Below are 22,209 nucleotides of genomic sequence, written 5' to 3'. Positions count from 1 at the left end.
AACAGAATGACAGAGTTGGAAGGGACCTTGGAGATCTTTTAGTCCAACCTCCTAGAATTCCAGAAGTGAAGAAGGGGTTTCCAAGTTGAAAAAAAAGTACTCATGTGTTGTTGTTGTTTTCATCAAAGGAGTCAATTTAGCCATCTCTGCTACCTCCATCAACTTTTGCAACCATTCCTCCATTGTGGAGATCGAAATGTCCTTCCCTTTTTGTACATAAAGTAGTCTGGCTACCATCAACGTATATAACATTGAAGTTCCATCATTGTTTCCAAGTCTTTTTTCCATTAAGCCAAAAAGAACAGTTTCTGCTTTTACCTTTATATTCACTTTCAGAATTTTCTGTATTAGAATAGAAATCCTACTCCAATATTTCTTTACTTTATCACATGTCCACCGTAAATGATAAAAGCTCCCTTGGGCCAGGATGTTTTTCAGGGGGCTGTGAATGTAGACACGAGTTGCCTCTGGTGTGATGCGTATTTTGGTCGTTGATGATGCCGACAATATTGCAATGATTAATGTTAATTATTATTTACTGCCAAAAGTCATATTGCAAATGGGTACCTATATATATTGAAATAGAAAAAGCTTTATTGATTATCTAGAGATAACTCCCAACTTTTCAGCATTTTCCAAGTTCCCCACATCCAAATGCCACTCAAGCACTGCTCTAGGCCGCTGACCACAGTAACCGAGCTACACAAATATTGTATAGTAAGGATGGGTTGTCAAAATGAAATACAATAACAGAAGAACGAATCCTCCTTTATCAGAAGTCCTAGGAGGCAAAGAATGCATAAATGCAGAAGAAAAGTTTGATTTTTAAGAGACACCAGAGCTGTTATTTCAATCAGTGCATTCCCCAATGTTATTGCCATGTGATAACAACAACAAGGGCCAGAATGCAATAGGTCTGTCACTAACAACTATGGAAAACCCGCTACTTGCCATTTCCACGATTCTTCTCATAAAGTCTAGTCATTTGCTAAATCCACTAAATACGATGACTGAGCAGCTACTGTTTTACCATAATATCCTACAAAACAGAGAAAGGCATGATAAAAAAGAGAATCTAAGATGTCATGTTGAGATAAATTAAAGAAGTGCGAATGGCTATAGCTCTTTCCCACCTTTACAAAGCCGTTGTTTTAGTAGAGTGTATTGAGAGGAAACGAAGAACCCTGCAAAATTATACTGGGTTATCCAGTTGGTTACATGGAGGTTAAGTGAATCTGGCTTCTGCATTGATTTTGCTTTTCAAACTGTTGCAAAAGGTGAACACGTGACCTTAGGACACAGCAAGAGTCATAAGTATGAACATAAGTATGCCAAGGATCTAACGTTTGATCACGTCACACTATAAGTGTGAAAAATGATCATAAGTCACTTTTTTGCTGTTGTCATAACTTTAAACGGTCACTAAGTGAACGGTAGGAGGTTGAGGACTACCTGTACTAGTCTAGCTCAATCTTGACATAAGGTTAAATAATAAATGTAAAGGTTTGGCCTGACAGCTGAAGAAAATGTAAAGACCAGCCACTACATTCTGCCAGCGAAGCAGAAAAGAAAGGGAACTAACAGGATGAGGAACAATTCTGGGCCAGGACAATTTAAACAACAATTAGCATTAGGTCTCAGAAACAGCAAACAGGTGTTGAAACACACACAAACTGAGGATCCCACGTCAAACTGTACATCACATCATGCCCCACTGTAAACTGAGGGCATATACAGTATCTCATTTTAAAATATACATGATGCTTCGCTTCAAGGGTTAGAGGGCCTAGACCAGGGGGAGGAAACCTTGGCTCTTTTTTGACTCGTGGACTCCAACTGCCAGACTTCCTGAGCCAGCCATGCTGAGGAGAAATGGAGAGGTTTCCAATCTGAGCCATGCTGGCTCAGGAATTCTGGGAGTTGAAATCCACGAGTCATAAAAGAGCCAAGGTTGCCTATCCATGGCCTAGACATTGGTTTACAACATAGATATTTCTCAAATTTATATTATATTGTTTTATTAGTCTAGATGAAATGTTAATATATATTGCAAATCTAGGTATGATATGCCACATACTAAACAAATAAACACACACAAACAGAGAGAGAGGGAGAGAGAGAGAGAGAGAGAGAGAAAGACACACAGAGAGAGAGGGAAATTGGAACAGAGATTTAAAGATTTGCTCCCAAATGGGAAATATCCAGTGTAACCATTCCTTCCTGTTGCCTTGCCTTGTTTTGCGCTGGTATTTATCACCACCAGCATCCTATTTATAGTTATTTATGGAATTTTGTATTTGCCCACAATTGTCTTCACTGCAAAAAAGTGTGGAAACAATTGACAATATTACCTGTCTCAGCCCGAGGGGTGACTAAAATAGAACAAACCGCAGGGACTAAAGACCTTCCTCAGCTCAGGACGGATTTTTAGGCCCTGTGTTGGGAAAGGAGGAGGCCATTTCTGTTGTCCAGAAATTCAGTGAGTGGTGATTGGATCTTGGATTCATCAATCAAAGGACAGTAACACTGAGTTCCTCCACTTAGTTTATATTCATGTTTATGTTTATACATTTACAATCTTTCTTGCCACAGCTGTTAAGTGAATCAAGTTGTTAAGTTAGTAACAGGGTTGTTAAGTGAATCTGGCTTCTGTAAGGATTTTGATTTTCAAACTGTTGCAAAAGGCGATCGCATGACCTTCGGACATAGCAACAGTCATAAGTATGAACAAATGACAAAATTAGTGGACCAGAGGAATGCTGTGGATATAATTTACTATTACTATTATCAAATTGGAAAACATTTGAATTTTGATCACATGATCCTGGGACTACTAATAAGGTCGTAAGTGTGAAAAACCGTCATAAATCACTTTTTTCAGGGCTGTAACTTTCAACGGTCACTAAATGATCTGTTGTAAATTGAAGACTACCTGCAATATGTGTACTTGATCCTGCTTCCAATAGTTTTCCTCTACCTTCCATTGAAATTTCTCTAATCACTTCACAACTCTGAAGTCTATGCTTCAGAAAGACAGTCATGACGTTAACTACGTTTGTTCCTGTTTGGGGCATCATATCAAAGTTAGATATATTTATAAACTCAAAGAGGATACAAGGACAGCATTTAAAATATGAAAATAAATTGGAATCCTCCCATTGGAGGAAGAAAAAAAAACTGTGTGAAACAATAGATGTTTCGGAAGTAAACCTGCAAACATGAAAAAAAATAAAAATTTGTTCTGTTTCCGTGAAGCATGTGGTTTAATATTTCACTATAACTGAAGTACAAGTTGTGAAGCTGGGTACTTTGAACCTGGGCTTTATTTTTTGTTTTTGTTTCTAGTTTATAATATTTGGAAATTGAAAAAAAAATATATTTGCTACTAGCAAGCTCATTCCTGAAGAAAGAAGAAACGTCGCCATTTATTAGGGCAGCGAATGCTTCAAAATTTATTTAGAAGAGATTTAAGAACAGAGTCTCTCTCCTGGTCATTAAAAATCTCTAACTTTTTTCTCTTCGAGCCTGAAGTCACATTACCAGTAATGGTTGTCCTCAACGTAAGACTGAAATTGAGCCCTGAATTACAGTGGTAAGTTGCTGCAGTCACAAGTCAAGGCATCATGTGACTGGACCCAAATTTTCAACATTTTTAGAGTAGTTGTTAAGCAAATGCTGTAGTCGTTAAGCGAATGCTGAAGTCATTAAGTGTTCGCTGGGGCGCTGCAAACAGTTCTAAAGGTAATCAGTTGCCAAGAATCCAAAATGGGATCATGTGATCATGGAGGTGGGGATATGCGGACACCATAATGATTAAAATAAGTCATAAGTAGTTCTGGGTCAGTTCTTCATAATTTCAAATGGTCATTAGGCAAGCAGTCATAAATCGAGGACTACCTATAACGATTAAATAATAGTATTTTATTAGGGAAAACCCTCAGAGCTGTTAGATCTGTAAGGGGAGAGGAGGGGCTGCCCTGGGCCTTCCTGAGCCAGGGCATGGGAGGAGGTGATGCACGTCTGGCCAGCCTTATTGGAGCCATGTCCCAGTCAAGCGGGGCATCCACTGGCACACGTCCAGCTTGGGAGGAGCTGAAAGGGGAGCGCGAGCCCTGCACATGATCAGAGCCTCCGCAGCCCCGAGGGGAGAGTGCACTATGTCCCCTCCCCTCCCTGGAGACCCTGTGTGAGGAGCCCTTCCTTGAGCAGGGGGTTGGTCTAAAAGCCACACCCTAGGATTGTATGATTCCTTCTGTGCTTTGTGCCACAATGATGGTGCTTCTCTGTTGTTCCTGTTCCCACATGAAAGGAAGAGGCCAAAGGCCACCAAAGGAGTCAGCCACCGGGCCGCCCAGACACTGCTAAACCCAGGTGAGCTGCCCTCCTTGGGTAGGTTTAGAATGTGGCCCTTGTTTACCTAGTTGCCGAGGCAACGAGGTTGTCAGTTTCCCTGAAAAGCCACCAACCAGGGCCCAACTGCCCATTCTCCCTTCGTGCAGTGAAAGGACAAACAGCTGCTTGGGGTCATGGCTGTACGGAGGTTTTTTAGAGTAAGTGTGGCCGTCTCAGCTGCCAAGAAACTGGCAGTAGTAGGGGAGAAAGTCATGCTTCGCAACTCTTCCGACTGGCTCATCTCTATTTCTCTTTTCTTCACAGAACATCTGGAAAAGATGTTCGGCGCTCTTCTGCTGCAGGAAGAGCGACGTAGAGGACCTTCCTGTGCCTCCTGACAGGTACCACCCCCTTCTCCTCAAACCCTGGGCATGGTGGGGCACCACTGATGGACTGCAGGGTCTCTAACAGCCTCTCCCCAAGATGGCTTTCTCTCGGCAAGCGGCTTGCAGAGGCCAAAAGATGGGAAGGCTGACTGGCTGGCTGGTCTTAGAAAGGAGAGGCAGAGCTAGATGGATATTTTTTGACATGTCATCTTTTTCTTTCGGTCAGAACTGACGAGGCACATGAACAGGCGGACCAGAAGGGAGAATGGTGGACACAGATTCGTGTGTCCGATGGACGCAGGCCTTCCTCCCAAGGGGTAAGGATGCTTCTGCGACATGGCCAGTCAGGGCTCATCCCTCATAACCGGATGGGGAAAGGGAGGAATTCTCACTTGGGGGAACCTGGCCAGCCTAGCAAAAGCAAGAGGAGCCTTTTGGATTCATGGAAAGTTCTTGATGGCTTCCTATCAGCCAAATCTTCCATGATCTGCTTTGTCTTTCCCTGTTGAATGCAGTCTTTCCCTCCTGGGGAAGATAAACGTTCCACAACATGCAGGGGACTTTTAATTTATACTTTCAATTGTTACTTGCAGGGTTTGATGGGTGTTCGTGCCACCGCCCGGAGCCCCAGGAAGGAAGAGGTGATGCCAGTTCTCATTTCAGTGAGGTAGGTGTTCGCAGATTAAGTATTCTGAACCCCCCTAAAAGGCAGCCGCAGTAAAGCCCTAAAGAGAAGGGCTAGAAGAAACCTTTGCAGAGGCAGGGGGGGCATCGCATGGCTAGTTTTGATCTTTGGCCCTTCATTCTCTCCCTAGAAATGAGAAGATAGCGAAGTGGAGGCCGCGGCTCTCAACCATCTGGGAGACCTGCACTGAGTCGGTAAGCCCAGACCAGCTCCTCACCATGGCAATGGCAGAAGCCCTTTCGCTGTGGATTTGTTGATATGCCAACATTTGTAATATTTGCATTGTTATTTCAGGATCCTTCGGAAGAATACCGACCAAGAGAGGTGCAGGAGGAAAGCAGTGCCTGCCTATCAAGGTAGGTAACACCTCAGAGGGTGAAGCTTTTGCAGAGAGGAGGCATCTCTGACCTCTGCCTCTGCTTCTGCTAAAGGAAGAATCAAAGGCCAATCTCCTTGGCAGGCCAGCTGGAAGGGTTCTTAGAGCCTCCACGTCACCACTTTTTTAAAAAGGGCCCATGGCTGTTTTTGATGTTTGGCTCCTTCGTTTCTCTCCCCAGAGAGGAAAAGGAAGAGCACTGGAGGCCGCGACTCCCCCCCAGATCAGAGACCTGCAGAGAATCGGTAAGGCGCGAACAACTTCTACCCCACTAAACGAAGAACCATTGTCTCTGTGGAGATGCCAACAGACAGAATCTTTGCCTTTTTATTTCAGGACGAAGAAGACCAGCCGGCGGAGGAGCAGCTCTCTCCTACTGGGGAGAAGACGCATACTTCGGAGGTAAGAAAGTCTTGGCAATGGGGCCGATGGAGGCTCTCTTGCTGTTGGCGCACAGGGCCTGAATGCACCCTATCCTTTAGCAATCTTATTGGGATGCAGAAAGCTTAGGATTTATCCTCGATACTGTCATTTGCAGGATTCGATGGAAGTCCTGGTGGGCTCCCGGAACAACAGCCTGGAGGATTTTGACTCCATTTCTGCCCTCTTGGATGAGGAGTCTGAGGGAAGCTGGGAGCAGGCTGCAGAGGCTTCGGAGGCCAGCCTTTCGTCCAGTCCGTGGGTAAGACAGACAAAGTGTTTTCTCTTGGGGAGGGATAGAGTCCCTCTATTCAGTTCTCCTAATCTGAGTGAACTGTGCTGGAGAGCTCTGGGCAGTGGATAAAGGTGACACCTGGCCCTTGGGACAAGGTACTTAGGCTAACTAGAAGCACCCAAGCTGTGTTGCGATTGATTTACTGCAAACCAGAAGGGAAGGGCCAATTCAGTGGACTGGGGTCCTAAATAGATATGGCCCACCCTGTTTATCCCTTTCATTTTTCTGCATCATCCTCTCCAGCAACCAGCTGTTTCCAGGCAGGGCTTTAACGGGCAGAGTGGGTGGGAGTGGGGATTGCAACAGAAGCATTGTTTCTGATGGGAATCCCAAATCAATCGGGCCCCTTTTAGAAATTCTGAGTCTACTTTCATTGATGGATAAAAAGTCATCATTGTCATTCACAGGATTCTCCCGAAGAAGGGGAAGCCTCGCTGGACAATGTCAGCAGCCTGGAGGAGGACTCCCTGGACCTCAGTCTCTAATTAAAAGAGGTACCTATTTTAGCCTCTTTGTGGATCAATGCCTTGCTCAAGGAAACAATGAGCTCTGACCGGCAGGGTCACCCAAGTCAGACAGGTCATAGTGCAGAGTGCTGACATAACGTGGTGCACTGGAAAAGGAAATGGCAACCCTCTCCTTACTTTTGATACCCCACAAAAAGTATCAAAAGTAACTCCAGAAAGAACAAAGTTTGTATACTTTTATAGAAAGAGTGTGGTACTAAGAATAGCCTTTGATTCCTCCCCCAGACGCTTCCCCAGATGCCTCTCCAGAAGGCAGATCGGAGGAGGATGAACCAGTCCCAGGCACATCAGGAGGTGAGTTGGCCAATGCCTCCGAACAGCCAGCGGAGAGTGATTTGGCTGAAGCACAGCTGCAGCAGGAGAGCCCTGAAACTTCCGGGCAGCTGCAGATGGTTAGCTTTGAGCAGGAACTGCTTTCTGCATTATCCGAGAACAACTAGGGAAGAGAAAAGGCAGGAGCAGCAAAGGGCGGTTCTTTCACTCACGAGGAGGTAGTCTTGCCTTTCTTGATGGGCTGCACCAGAAGCTGGCAATTGAGCACAGCAGACAAATGGAGGCCATGCTGGGAACAATGCATTCATGACTAGGGGGTTGGAGTAGAAGACCTCCAAGGTCCCTTCCAACTCTTGGTATTCTGTTCTGGTATTCTATCTGCATATAGACGGATGGCGGAATCAGCCCCAGCGGCGAAGCCCTGCGAGGAGCCACTTTCCAACGAGGAAGTTCCTGCGTCTTGTTAATGTTATTGTTGTAATTCTTTTTGTTGTACCTGTTGTTGTTGTGCATCTTCTTGTTTTTGTTCTTGTTGTTTGAGAATAAAACTAAAAAATTCTTTATATCTGCTAATTTAGTTTAAACCTAGTTTCATTACACTTTTGTTAGGAATAACAAACTTTTCATTAAATGCAGAATTTCAGCAAACTTCTTTGTCTGTTTTCTCGTATTTTTTCCACCGTTCTATGGGATACAGTGATTAGTATTCACTTACAATATTAATGGAAACCTGACACTTCCAGAGGTTCCTCAGCTACGCGCAAGTAGTCCTCAACTTACCACAATTGATCCACAAATTTATCTTTTAAATACAACATTTGTTTAGTGACTTTTGCCCCATTTTACGACCTTTCTTCCCACAGTTGTTAAGCAGATCACTGCAGTTGTTAAGATAGTAACACAGTTGTTAAGAGAATATGGCTTCCCCATTGTTTTTGCTTGCCAGAAGGACTCAAAAGTTGATCACATGACCCCGGGACACTGCTACAGTCATAAACATGAGTCAGTTGCCAAGCATCTGAATATCGATCATGTGACTAAGGGGCTACTGCAACGGACGTAAGTGTGAAACAAGATCATAAGTCCCTTTTTACAGTGCCGTTGTAACTTTGAACAGTCACTAAGTGAACTGTCGTAAGTGGAGGATTACCTGTACTTTCTGAACATCAACCAGTGTATTGTCTAGTAAGAAGGAGAATTTTGTTCAGCAACATCAGGAAGATCTGTCCTTGGAACATCATGATTGGAGGCACAGAAAGCACTGTAGATCTGCTATGGGGGCAGAAAGTTTGCATTCTTCCAGAAGAAGGAATATTACAGAAGAATACCCAAGTTACACTGGCTAAGAGGCAATAATTTCTTGCAACTCATGCTAGATTGTTGCACACACTAGCAAAATACCGTATATAAGATACACAAATGGGACAGCTAAAATGGCAAGGAAAGTGTATGTCCTATCCAGACGTGAACAATTTCCATGCCAGTGATTTCCATTAAACTGTAAATAAAAATGATCATGTGAATGGCAACATAGCATACCTTGCTTTGTTATTCTCCTCTCAGTAACCTTGTTAATTGGTACTACATTTTCCATTGAAAAAGATGTGTTGCTTCACGTTTAGTAAGAATAAGAATATAAGGTATTTAGGGCTTGGATTCAAAGGCTTGATGTTTGCCCTCTCCCCCATCTGCACTCATGCAATTGCATTGTGGGCAATCAGCAACCAGATCACATTCAGAGCTTTTTGCAGCATCCCACAATCACGTGACTACAGCTTACAATGTTTTGCTGGCGTTGACTACCAATATCTGGTAAAAAATGCCCATTCTGAAAAATGGGTACACTTAACGACTGCAGCTTTCATTTAATGACCGCTGCAAACACCGTTGTAGAATAGGTTTGGTCACATGATGTCTTACTTAATCACCAGTAAGACTTACCGTCTTAATTCCAGACTGGTATTAGGTGCCAAATGCTATTACTCTTTTTTTAAAGATATGAAAGATTATCAGTATTATCCTCTGTGCATCTCCATCTACAAAACCGCATTTGCATACAGCTCTGCAATTCAACCCCTCTAACCGATTTTCTCTGGAGAGGTGAGCGCAACTCCCAGACTGGCCATTTCTCTCCATGTAAATGGTGGCCTGACAGCGACTGCAATCTGACCGCTTACAGAGAGGCACCAATTTCATCTGGCACAGGCAAACACATGTCAACTTCCCAACCAAAAGTACAAGTAGTGCTCGACTTACAACCACAATGGAGCCTAAAATTTCTGTTGTCAAGAGAGACATTTGTTAATGGAATTTTGCCCCATTTTATGACCTTTCTTGCCACAGCTATTAAGTGAATCACTCCAGTTCATAAGCGAGTAACCTGGTTGTTAAGTGAATCTGGCTTCCCCATTGACTTTGCTTGTCAGAAGGTCACAAAAGGAGGTGACATGACCTTGGGACACAGCAACGGTCATAAGTATGAACCAGTTGCCAAGCATCTGAATTTTGATCACAGAATCATGGGGATGCTGCAAAGGGGGTAACTGTGAAAAACGAACATATGTCACTTTTTTCAGTGACGTTGTAACTTCGAATGGTCACTAAATGAACAGTGGTAAGTTGAGGACTTCCTGTAATTTGGAGGGCTATTTCTTCTATAGACAAGGAGCACTGATGATGTCTTGCAATATACATCTTAAAATAAATAACCAACCTGGAAACATTTTTGGAATACGAGTTTACTTACAGAAGAAAGATTCTATATTTACCATTTAATAATAGGCTGGAAGATAAAACCCCAAAAAGATATTTATCAGAGGCCATAAAAGTCACTTAGAAGCTGAATTTAACAGAATGACAGAGTTGGAAGGGACCTTGGAGATCTTTTAGTCCAACCTCCTAGAATTCCAGAAGTGAAGAAGGGGTTTCCAAGTTGAAAAAAAAGTACTCATGTGTTGTTGTTGTTTTCATCAAAGGAGTCAATTTAGCCATCTCTGCTACCTCCATCAACTTTTGCAACCATTCCTCCATTGTGGAGATCGAAATGTCCTTCCCTTTTTGTACATAAAGTAGTCTGGCTACCATCAACGTATATAACATTGAAGTTCCATCATTGTTTCCAAGTCTTTTTTCCATTAAGCCAAAAAGAACAGTTTCTGCTTTTACCTTTATATTCACTTTCAGAATTTTCTGTATTAGAATAGAAATCCTACTCCAATATTTCTTTACTTTATCACATGTCCACCGTAAATGATAAAAGCTCCCTTGGGCCAGGATGTTTTTCAGGGGGCTGTGAATGTAGACACGAGTTGCCTCTGGTGTGATGCGTATTTTGGTCGTTGATGATGCCGACAATATTGCAATGATTAATGGTAATTATTATTTACTGCCAAAAGTCATATTGCAAATGGGTACCTATATATATTGAAATAGAAAAAGCTTTATTGATTATCTAGAGATAACTCCCAACTTTTCAGCATTTTCCAAGTTCCCCACATCCCAATGCCACTCAAGCACTGCTCTAGGCCGCTGACCACAGTAACCGAGCTACACAAATATTGTATAGTGAGGATGGGTTGTCAAAATGAAATACAATAACAGAAGAACGAATCCTCCTTTATCAGAAGTCCTAGGAGGCAAAGAATGCATAAATGCAGAAGAAAAGTTTGATTTTTAAGAGACACCAGAGCTGTTATTTCAATCAGTGCATTCCCCAATGTTATTGCCATGTGATAACAACAACAAGGGCCAGAATGCAATAGGTCTGTCACTAACAACTATGGAAAACCCGCTACTTGCCATTTCCACGATTCTTCTCATAAAGTCTAGTCATTTGCTAAATCCACTAAATACGATGACTGAGCAGCTACTGTTTTACCATAATATCCTACAAAACAGAGAAAGGCATGATAAAAAAGAGAATCTAAGATGTCATGTTGAGATAAATTAAGGAAGTGCGAATGGCTATAGCTCTTTCCCACCTTTACAAAGCCGTTGTTTTAGTAGAGTGTATTGAGAGGAAACGAAGAACCCTGCAAAATTATACTGGGTTATCCAGTTGGTTACATGGAGGTTAAGTGAATCTGGCTTCTGCATTGATTTTGCTTTTCAAACTGTTGCAAAAGGTGAACACGTCACCTTAGGACACAGCAAGAGTCATAAGTATGAACATAAGTATGTCAAGGATCTAACGTTTGATCACGTCACACTATAAGTGTGAAAAATGATCATAAGTCACTTTTTTGCTGTTGTCATAACTTTAAACGGTCACTAAGTGAACGGTAGGAGGTTGAGGACTACCTGTACTAGTCTAGCTCAATCTTGACATAAGGTTAAATAATAAATGTAAAGGTTTGGCCTGACAGCTGAAGAAAATGTAAAGACCAGCCACTACATTCTGCCAGCGAAGCAGAAAAGAAAGGGAACTAACAGGATGAGGAACAATTCTGGGCCAGGACAATTTAAACAACAATTAGCATTAGGTCTCAGAAACAGCAAACAGGTGTTGAAACACACACAAACTGAGGATCCCACGTCACACTGTACATCACATCATGCCCCACTGTAAACTGAGGGCATATACAGTTTCTCATTTTAAAATATACATGATGCTTCGCTTCAAGGGTTAGAGGGCCTAGACCAGGGGGAGGAAACCTTGGCTCTTTTTTGACTCGTGGACTCCAACTGCCAGAATTCCTGAGCCAGCCATGCTGAGGAGAAATGGAGAGGTTTCCAATCTGAGCCATGCTGGCTCAGGAATTCTGGGAGTTGAAATCCACGAGTCATAAAAGAGCCAAGGTTGCCTACCCATGGCCTAGACATTGGTTGATAACATAGATATTTCTCAAATTTATATTATATTGTTTTATTAGTCTAGATGAAATGTTAATATATATTGCAAATCCAGGTATGATATGCCACATACTAAACAAATAAACACACACAAACAGAGAGAGAGGGAGAAAGAGAGAGAGAGAGAGAGAGAGACAGAGAGAGACAGAGAGAGAGAGAGAGAGACAGAGAGAGGGAAATTGGAACAGAGATTTAAAGATTTGCTCCCAAATGGGAAATATCCAGTGTAACCATTCCTTCCTGTTGCCTTGCCTTGTTTTGCGCTGGTATTTATCACCACCAGCATCCTATTTATAGTTATTTATGGAATTTTGTATTTGCCCACAATTGTCTTCACTGCAAAAAAGTGTGGAAACAATTGACAATATTACCTGTCTCAGCCCGAGGGGTGACTAAAACAGCACAAACCGCAGGGACTAAAGACCTTCCTCAGCTCAGGACGGATTTTTAGGCCCTGTGTTGGGAAAGGAGGAGGCCATTTCTGTTGTCCAGAAATTCAGTGAGTGGTGATTGGATCTTGGATTCATCAATCAAAGGACAGTAACACTGAGTTCCTCCACTTAGTTTATATTCATGTTTATGTTTATACATTTACAATCTTTCTTGCCACAGCTGTTAAGTGAATCAAGTTGTTAAGTTAGTAACAGGGTTGTTAAGTGAATCTGGCTTCTGTAAGGATTTTGATTTTCAAACTGTTGCAAAAGGCGATCGCATGACCTTCGGACATAGCAACAGTCATAAGTATGAACAAATGACAAAATTAGTGGACCAGAGGAATGCTGTGGATATAATTTACTATTACTATTATCAAATTGGAAAACATTTGAATTTTGATCACATGATCCTGGGACTACTAATAAGGTCGTAAGTGTGAAAAACCGTCATAAATCACTTTTTTCAGGGCTGTAACTTTCAACGGTCACTAAATGATCTGTTGTAAATTGAAGACTACCTGCAATATGTGTACTTGATCCTGCTTCCAATAGTTTTCCTCTACCTTCCATTGAAATTTCTCTAATCACTTCACAACTCTGAAGTCTATGCTTCAGAAAGACAGTCATGACGTTAACTACGTTTGTTCCTGTTTGGGGCATCATATCAAAGTTAGATATATTTATAAACTCAAAGAGGATACAAGGACAGCATTTAAAATATGAAAATAAATTGGAATCCTCCCATTGGAGGAAGAAAAAAAAACTGTGTGAAACAATAGATGTTTCGGAAGTAAACCTGCAAACATGAAAAAAAATAAAAATTTGTTCTGTTTCCGTGAAGCATGTGGTTTAATATTTCACTATAACTGAAGTACAAGTTGTGAAGCTGGGTACTTTGAACCTGGGCTTTATTTTTTGTTTTTGTTTCTAGTTTATAATATTTGGAAATTGAAAAAAGAATATATTTGCTACTAGCAAGCTCATTCCTGAAGAAAGAAGAAACGTCGCCATTTATTAGGGCAGCGAATGCTTCAAAATTTATTTAGAAGAGATTTAAGAACAGAGTCTCTCTCCTGGTCATTAAAAATCTCTAACTTTTTTCTCTTCGAGCCTGAAGTCACATTACCAGTAATGGTTGTCCTCAACGTAAGACTGAAATTGAGCCCTGAATTACAGTGGTAAGTTGCTGCAGTCACAAGTCGAGGCATCATGTGACTGGACCCAAATTTTCAACATTTTTAGAGTAGTTGTTAAGCAAATGCTGTAGTCGTTAAGCGAATGCTGAAGTCATTAAGTGTTCGCTGGGGCGCTGCAAACAGTTCTAAAGGTAATCAGTTGCCAAGAATCCAAAATGGGATCATGTGATCATGGAGGTGGGGATATGCGGACACCATAATGATTAAAATAAGTCATAAGTAGTTCTGGGTCAGTTCTTCATAATTTCAAATGGTCATTAGGCAAGCAGTCATAAATCGAGGACTACCTATAACGATTAAATAATAGTATTTTATTAGGGAAAACCCTCAGAGCTGTTAGATCTGTAAGGGGAGAGGAGGGGCTGCCCTGGGCCTTCCTGAGCCAGGGCATGGGAGGAGGTGATGCACGTCTGGCCAGCCTTATTGGAGCCATGTCCCAGTCAAGCGGGGCATCCACTGGCACACGTCCAGCTTGGGAGGAGCTGAAAGGGGAGCGCGAGCCCTGCACATGATCAGAGCCTCCGCAGCCCCGAGGGGAGAGTGCACTATGTCCCCTCCCCTCCCTGGAGACCCTGTGTGAGGAGCCCTTCCTTGGGCAGGGGGTTGGTCTAAAAGCCACACCCTAGGATTGTATGATTCCTTCTGTGCTTTGTGCCACAATGATGGTGCTTCTCTGTTGTTCCTGTTCCCACATGAAAGGAAGAGGCCAAAGGCCACCAAAGGAGTCAGCCACCGGGCCGCCCAGACACTGCTAAACCCAGGTGAGCTGCCCTCCTTGGGTAGGTTTAGAATGTGGCCCTTGTTTACCTAGTTGCCGAGGCAACGAGGTTGTCAGTTTCCCTGAAAAGCCACCAACCAGGGCCCAACTGCCCATTCTCCCTTCGTGCAGTGAAAGGACAAACAGCTGCTTGGGGTCATGGCTGTACGGAGGTTTTTTAGAGTAAGTGTGGCCGTCTCAGCTGCCAAGAAACTGGCAGTAGTAGGGGAGAAAGTCATGCTTCGCAACTCTTCCGACTGGCTCATCTCTATTTCTCTTTTCTTCACAGAACATCTGGAAAAGATGTTCGGCGCTCTTCTGCTGCAGGAAGAGCGACGTAGAGGACCTTCCTGTGCCTCCTGACAGGTACCACCCCCTTCTCCTCAAACCCTGGGCATGGTGGGGCACCACTGATGGACTGCAGGGTCTCTAACAGCCTCTCCCCAAGATGGCTTTCTCTCGGCAAGCGGCTTGCAGAGGCCAAAAGATGGGAAGGCTGACTGGCTGGCTGGTCTTAGAAAGGAGAGGCAGAGCTAGATGGATATTTTTTGACATGTCATCTTTTTCTTTCGGTCAGAACTGACGAGGCACATGAACAGGCGGACCAGAAGGGAGAATGGTGGACACAGATTCGTGTGTCCGATGGACGCAGGCCTTCCTCCCAAGGGGTAAGGATGCTTCTGCGACATGGCCAGTCAGGGCTCATCCCTCATAACCGGATGGGGAAAGGGAGGAATTCTCACTTGGGGGAACCTGGCCAGCCTAGCAAAAGCAAGAGGAGCCTTTTGGATTCATGGAAAGTTCTTGATGGCTTCCTATCAGCCAAATCTTCCATGATCTGCTTTGTCTTTCCCTGTTGAATGCAGTCTTTCCCTCCTGGGGAAGATAAACGTTCCACAACATGCAGGGGACTTTTAATTTATACTTTCAATTGTTACTTGCAGGGTTTGATGGGTGTTCGTGCCACCGCCCGGAGCCCCAGGAAGGAAGAGGTGATGCCAGTTCTCATTTCAGTGAGGTAGGTGTTCGCAGATTAAGTATTCTGAACCCCCCTAAAAGGCAGCCGCAGTAAAGCCCTAAAGAGAAGGGCTAGAAGAAACCTTTGCAGAGGCAGGGGGGGCATCGCATGGCTAGTTTTGATCTTTGGCCCTTCATTCTCTCCCTAGAAATGAGAAGATAGCGAAGTGGAGGCCGCGGCTCTCAACCATCTGGGAGACCTGCACTGAGTCGGTAAGCCCAGACCAGCTCCTCACCATGGCAATGGCAGAAGCCCTTTCGCTGTGGATTTGTTGATATGCCAACATTTGTAATATTTGCATTGTTATTTCAGGATCCTTCGGAAGAATACCGACCAAGAGAGGTGCAGGAGGAAAGCAGTGCCTGCCTATCAAGGTAGGTAACACCTCAGAGGGTGAAGCCTTTGCAGAGAGGAGGCATCTCTGACCTCTGCCTCTGCTTCTGCTAAAGGAAGAATCAAAGGCCAATCTCCTTGGCAGGCCAGCTGGAAGGGTTCTTAGAGCCTCCACGTCACCACTTTTTTAAAAAGGGCCCATGGCTGTTTTTGATGTTTGGCTCCTTCGTTTCTCTCCCCAGAGAGGAAAAGGAAGAGCACTGGAGGCCGCGACTCCCCCCCAGATCAGAGACCTGCAGAGAATCGGTAAGGCGCGAACAACTTCTACCCCACTAAACGAAGAACCATTGTCTCTGTGGAGATGCCAACAGACAGAATCTTTGCCTTTTTATTTCAGGACGAAGAAGACCAGCCGGCGGAGGAGCAGCTCTCTCCTACTGGGGAGAAGACGCATACTTCGGAGGTAAGAAAGTCTTGGCAATGGGGCTGATGGAGGCTCTCTTGCTGTTGGCGCACAGGGCCTGAATGCACCCTATCCTTTAGCAATCTTATTGGGATGCAGAAAGCTTAGGATTTATCCTCGATACTGTCATTTGCAGGATTCGATGGAAGTCCTGGTGGGCTCCCGGAACAACAGCCTGGAGGATTTTGACTCCATTTCTGCCCTCTTGGATGAGGAGTCTGAGGGAAGCTGGGAGCAGGCTGCAGAGGCTTCGGAGGCCAGCCTTTCGTCCAGTCCGTGGGTAAGACAGACAAAGTGTTTTCTCTTGGGGAGGGATAGAGTCCCTCTATTCAGTTCTCCTAATCTGAGTGAACTGTGCTGGAGAGCTCTGGGCAGTGGATAAAGGTGACACCTGGCCCTTGGGACAAGGTACTTAGGCTAACTAGAAGCACCCAAGCTGTGTTGCGATTGATTTACTGCAAACCAGAAGGGAAGGGCCAATTCAGTGGACTGGGGTCCTAAATAGATATGGCCCACCCTGTTTATCCCTTTCATTTTTCTGCATCATCCTCTCCAGCAACCAGCTGTTTCCAGGCAGGGCTTTAACGGGCAGAGTGGGTGGGAGTGGGGATTGCAACAGAAGCATTGTTTCTGATGGGAATCCCAAATCAATCGGGCCCCTTTTAGAAATTCTGAGTCTACTTTCATTGATGGATAAAAAGTCATCATTGTCATTCACAGGATTCTCCCGAAGAAGGGGAAGCCTCGCTGGACAATGTCAGCAGCCTGGAGGAGGACTCCCTGGACCTCAGTCTCTAATTAAAAGAGGTACCTATTTTAGCCTCTTTGTGGATCAATGCCTTGCTCAAGGAAACAATGAGCTCTGACGGGCAGGGTCACCCAAGTCAGACAGGTCATAGTGCAGAGTGCTGACATAACGTGGTGCACTGGAAAAGGAAATGGCAACCCTCTCCTTACTTTTGATACCCCACAAAAAGTATCAAAAGTAACTCCAGAAAGAACAAAGTTTGTATACTTTTATAGAAAGAGTGTGGTACTAAGAATAGCCTTTGATTCCTCCCCCAGACGCTTCCCCAGATGCCTCTCCAGAAGGCAGATCGGAGGAGGATGAACCAGTCCCAGGCACATCAGGAGGTGAGTTGGCCAATGCCTCCGAACAGCCAGCGGAGAGTGATTTGGCTGAAGCACAGCTGCAGCAGGAGAGCCCTGAAACTTCCGGGCAGCTGCAGATGGTTAGCTTTGAGCAGGAACTGCTTTCTGCATTATCCGAGAACAACTAGGGAAGAGAAAAGGCAGGAGCAGCAAAGGGCGGTTCTTTCACTCACGAGGAGGTAGTCTTGCCTTTCTTGATGGGCTGCACCAGAAGCTGGCAATTGAGCACAGCAGACAAATGGAGGCCATGCTGGGAACAATGCATTCATGACTAGGGGGTTGGAGTAGAAGACCTCCAAGGTCCCTTCCAACTCTTGGTATTCTGTTCTGGTATTCTATCTGCATATAGACGGATGGCGGAATCAGCCCCAGCGGCGAAGCCCTGCGAGGAGCCACTTTCCAACGAGGAAGTTCCTGCGTCTTGTTAATGTTATTGTTGTAATTCTTTTTGTTGTACCTGTTGTTGTTGTGCATCTTCTTGTTTTTGTTCTTGTTGTTTGAGAATAAAACTAAAAAATTCTTTATATCTGCTAATTTAGTTTAAACCTAGTTTCATTACACTTTTGTTAGGAATAACAAACTTTTCATTAAATGCAGAATTTCAGCAAACTTCTTTGTCTGTTTTCTCGTATTTTTTCCACCGTTCTATGGGATACAGTGATTAGTATTCACTTACAATATTAATGGAAACCTGACACTTCCAGAGGTTCCTCAGCTACGCGCAAGTAGTCCTCAACTTACCACAATTGATCCACAAATTTATCTTTTAAATACAACATTTGTTTAGTGACTTTTGCCCCATTTTACGACCTTTCTTCCCACAGTTGTTAAGCAGATCACTGCAGTTGTTAAGATAGTAATACAGTTGTTAAGAGAATGTGGCTTCCCCATTGTTTTTGCTTGCCAGAAGGACTCAAAAGTTGATCACATGACCCCGGGACACTGCTACAGTCATAAACATGAGTCAGTTGCCAAGCATCTGAATATCGATCATGTGACTAAGGGGCTACTGCAACGGACGTAAGTGTGAAACAAGATCATAAGTCCCTTTTTACAGTGCCGTTGTAACTTTGAACAGTCACTAAGTGAACTGTCGTAAGTGGAGGATTACCTGTACTTTCTGAACATCAACCAGTGTATTGTCTAGTAAGAAGGAGAATTTTGTTCAGCAACATCAGGAAGATCTGTCCTTGGAACATCATGATTGGAGGCACAGAAAGCACTGTAGATCTGCTATGGGGGCAGAAAGTTTGCATTCTTCCAGAAGAAGGAATATTACAGAAGAATACCCAAGTTACACTGGCTAAGAGGCAATAATTTCTTGCAACTCATGCTAGATTGTTGCACACACTAGCAAAATACCGTATATAAGATACACAAATGGGACAGCTAAAATGGCAAGGAAAGTGTATGTCCTATCCAGACGTGAACAATTTCCATGCCAGTGATTTCCATTAAACTGTAAATAAAAATGATCATGTGAATGGCAACATAGCATACCTTGCTTTGTTATTCTCCTCTCAGTAACCTTGTTAATTGGTACTACATTTTCCATTGAAAAAGATGTGTTGCTTCACGTTTAGTAAGAATAAGAATATAAGGTATTTAGGGCTTGGATTCAAAGGCTTGATGTTTGCCCTCTCCCCCATCTGCACTCATGCAATTGCATTGTGGGCAATCAGCAACCAGATCACATTCAGAGCTTTTTGCAGCATCCCACAATCACGTGACTACAGCTTACAATGTTTTGCTGGCGTTGACTACCAATATCTGGTAAAAAATGCCCATTCTGAAAAATGGGTACACTTAACGACTGCAGCTTTCATTTAATGACCGCTGCAAACACCGTTGTAGAATAGGTTTGGTCACATGATGTCTTACTTAATCACCAGTAAGACTTACCGTCTTAATTCCAGACTGGTATTAGGTGCCAAATGCTATTACTCTTTTTTTAAAGATATGAAAGATTATCAGTATTATCCTCTGTGCATCTCCATCTACAAAACCGCATTTGCATACAGCTCTGCAATTCACCCCTCTAACCGATTTTCTCTGGAGAGGTGAGCGCAACTCCCAGACTGGCCATTTCTCTCCATGTAAATGGTGGCCTGACAGCGACTGCAATCTGACCGCTTACAGAGAGGCACCAATTTCATCTGGCACAGGCAAACACATGTCAACTTCCCAACCAAAAGTACAAGTAGTGCTCGACTTACAACCACAATGGAGCCTAAAATTTCTGTTGTCAAGAGAGACATTTGTTAATGGAATTTTGCCCCATTTTATGACCTTTCTTGCCACAGCTATTAAGTGAATCACTCCAGTTCATAAGCGAGTAACCTGGTTGTTAAGTGAATCTGGCTTCCCCATTGACTTTGCTTGTCAGAAGGTCACAAAAGGAGGTGACATGACCTTGGGACACAGCAACGGTCATAAGTATGAACCAGTTGCCAAGCATCTGAATTTTGATCACAGAATCATGGGGATGCTGCAAAGGGGGTAACTGTGAAAAACGAACATATGTCACTTTTTTCAGTGACGTTGTAACTTCGAATGGTCACTAAATGAACAGTGGTAAGTTGAGGACTTCCTGTAATTTGGAGGGCTATTTCTTCTATAGACAAGGAGCACTGATGATGTCTTGCAATATACATCTTAAAATAAATAACCAACCTGGAAACATTTTTGGAATACGAGTTTACTTACAGAAGAAAGATTCTATATTTACCATTTAATAATAGGCTGGAAGATAAAACCCCAAAAAGATATTTATCAGAGGCCATAAAAGTCACTTAGAAGCTGAATTTAACAGAATGACAGAGTTGGAAGGGACCTTGGAGATCTTTTAGTCCAACCTCCTAGAATTCCAGAAGTGAAGAAGGGGTTTCCAAGTTGAAAAAAAAGTACTCATGTGTTGTTGTTGTTTTCATCAAAGGAGTCAATTTAGCCATCTCTGCTACCTCCATCAACTTTTGCAACCATTCCTCCATTGTGGAGATCGAAATGTCCTTCCCTTTTTGTACATAAAGTAGTCTGGCTACCATCAACGTATATAACATTGAAGTTCCATCATTGTTTCCAAGTCTTTTTTCCATTAAGCCAAAAAGAACAGTTTCTGCTTTTACCTTTATATTCACTTTCAGAATTTTCTGTATTAGAATAGAAATCCTACTCCAATATTTCTTTACTTTATCACATGTCCACCGTAAATGATAAAAGCTCCCTTGGGCCAGGATGTTTTTCAGGGGGCTGTGAATGTAGACACGAGTTGCCTCTGGTGTGATGCGTATTTTGGTCGTTGATGATGCCGACAATATTGCAATGATTAATGTTAATTATTATTTACTGCCAAAAGTCATATTGCAAATGGGTACCTATATATATTGAAATAGAAAAAGCTTTATTGATTATCTAGAGATAACTCCCAACTTTTCAGCATTTTCCAAGTTCCCCACATCCAAATGCCACTCAAGCACTGCTCTAGGCCGCTGACCACAGTAACCGAGCTACACAAATATTGTATAGTAAGGATGGGTTGTCAAAATGAAATACAATAACAGAAGAACGAATCCTCCTTTATCAGAAGTCCTAGGAGGCAAAGAATGCATAAATGCAGAAGAAAAGTTTGATTTTTAAGAGACACCAGAGCTGTTATTTCAATCAGTGCATTCCCCAATGTTATTGCCATGTGATAACAACAACAAGGGCCAGAATGCAATAGGTCTGTCACTAACAACTATGGAAAACCCGCTACTTGCCATTTCCACGATTCTTCTCATAAAGTCTAGTCATTTGCTAAATCCACTAAATACGATGACTGAGCAGCTACTGTTTTACCATAATATCCTACAAAACAGAGAAAGGCATGATAAAAAAGAGAATCTAAGATGTCATGTTGAGATAAATTAAGGAAGTGCGAATGGCTATAGCTCTTTCCCACCTTTACAAAGCCGTTGTTTTAGTAGAGTGTATTGAGAGGAAACGAAGAACCCTGCAAAATTATACTGGGTTATCCAGTTGGTTACATGGAGGTTAAGTGAATCTGGCTTCTGCATTGATTTTGCTTTTCAAACTGTTGCAAAAGGTGAACACGTCACCTTAGGACACAGCAAGAGTCATAAGTATGAACATAAGTATGTCAAGGATCTAACGTTTGATCACGTCACACTATAAGTGTGAAAAATGATCATAAGTCACTTTTTTGCTGTTGTCATAACTTTAAACGGTCACTAAGTGAACGGTAGGAGGTTGAGGACTACCTGTACTAGTCTAGCTCAATCTTGACATAAGGTTAAATAATAAATGTAAAGGTTTGGCCTGACAGCTGAAGAAAATGTAAAGACCAGCCACTACATTCTGCCAGCGAAGCAGAAAAGAAAGGGAACTAACAGGATGAGGAACAATTCTGGGCCAGGACAATTTAAACAACAATTAGCATTAGGTCTCAGAAACAGCAAACAGGTGTTGAAACACACACAAACTGAGGATCCCACGTCACACTGTACATCACATCATGCCCCACTGTAAACTGAGGGCATATACAGTTTCTCATTTTAAAATATACATGATGCTTCGCTTCAAGGGTTAGAGGGCCTAGACCAGGGGGAGGAAACCTTGGCTCTTTTTTGACTCGTGGACTCCAACTGCCAGAATTCCTGAGCCAGCCATGCTGAGGAGAAATGGAGAGGTTTCCAATCTGAGCCATGCTGGC

At 43.1% G+C, this 22,209-nt stretch overlaps 2 protein-coding genes across 7 annotated transcripts; both read left to right on the top strand.

Annotated features, from left to right (window-relative positions):
* Positions 1-2,812: 2,812 nt before the first annotated feature.
* LOC120299069 lies at positions 2,813-8,080 on the top strand. 4 transcript variants are annotated; one of them, XM_039323476.1, is made up of 12 exons: positions 2,813-3,592; positions 4,310-4,550; positions 4,657-4,733; positions 4,945-5,035; positions 5,312-5,385; positions 5,534-5,597; positions 5,698-5,759; positions 5,961-6,024; positions 6,116-6,181; positions 6,318-6,461; positions 6,902-6,988; positions 7,247-8,080. In XM_039323476.1, the coding sequence occupies exons 2-11, from the start codon at positions 4,527-4,529 to the stop codon at positions 6,977-6,979; spliced, it is 744 nt and encodes a 247-aa protein (XP_039179410.1). In that variant the 5' UTR covers positions 2,813-3,592; positions 4,310-4,526; the 3' UTR covers positions 6,980-6,988; positions 7,247-8,080. The 4 variants fall into 4 exon arrangements, 3 of the variants coding, with proteins under 3 accessions (XP_039179410.1, XP_039179411.1, XP_039179412.1); XR_005554331.1 differs by lacking the exon at positions 2,813-3,592 and having other exon boundaries at positions 3,643-4,550; positions 7,247-7,315; positions 7,683-8,076; XM_039323477.1 differs by having other exon boundaries at positions 4,310-4,371; positions 4,945-5,385.
* A 4,897-nt stretch (positions 8,081-12,977) lies between these two features.
* Positions 12,978-18,245, top strand: LOC120299064. Of its 3 annotated transcripts, none has more exons than XR_005554322.1 (12): positions 12,978-14,715; positions 14,822-14,898; positions 15,110-15,200; positions 15,477-15,550; positions 15,699-15,762; positions 15,863-15,924; positions 16,126-16,189; positions 16,281-16,346; positions 16,483-16,626; positions 17,067-17,153; positions 17,412-17,480; positions 17,848-18,241. XR_005554322.1 is itself a non-coding variant. In XM_039323465.1 (12 exons), the coding sequence occupies exons 2-11, from the start codon at positions 14,692-14,694 to the stop codon at positions 17,142-17,144; spliced, it is 744 nt and encodes a 247-aa protein (XP_039179399.1). In that variant the 5' UTR covers positions 12,978-13,757; positions 14,475-14,691; the 3' UTR covers positions 17,145-17,153; positions 17,412-18,245. The 3 variants fall into 3 exon arrangements, 2 of the variants coding, with proteins under 2 accessions (XP_039179399.1, XP_039179400.1); XM_039323465.1 differs by having other exon boundaries at positions 12,978-13,757; positions 14,475-14,715; positions 17,412-18,245; XM_039323466.1 differs by having other exon boundaries at positions 12,978-13,757; positions 14,475-14,536; positions 15,110-15,550; positions 17,412-18,245.
* The last annotated feature ends 3,964 nt before the right edge of the window (positions 18,246-22,209 follow it).

Source organism: Crotalus tigris, unplaced genomic scaffold (genome assembly GCF_016545835.1).
Source record: "Crotalus tigris isolate CLP2741 ecotype Arizona unplaced genomic scaffold, ASM1654583v1 scf7180000024231.69058, whole genome shotgun sequence".
NCBI lineage: Eukaryota > Metazoa > Chordata > Lepidosauria > Squamata > Viperidae > Crotalus > Crotalus tigris.
The sequence above is the reverse complement of the archived record's forward strand: the minus strand, read 5'-3'. Positions and strand labels throughout refer to the sequence as shown.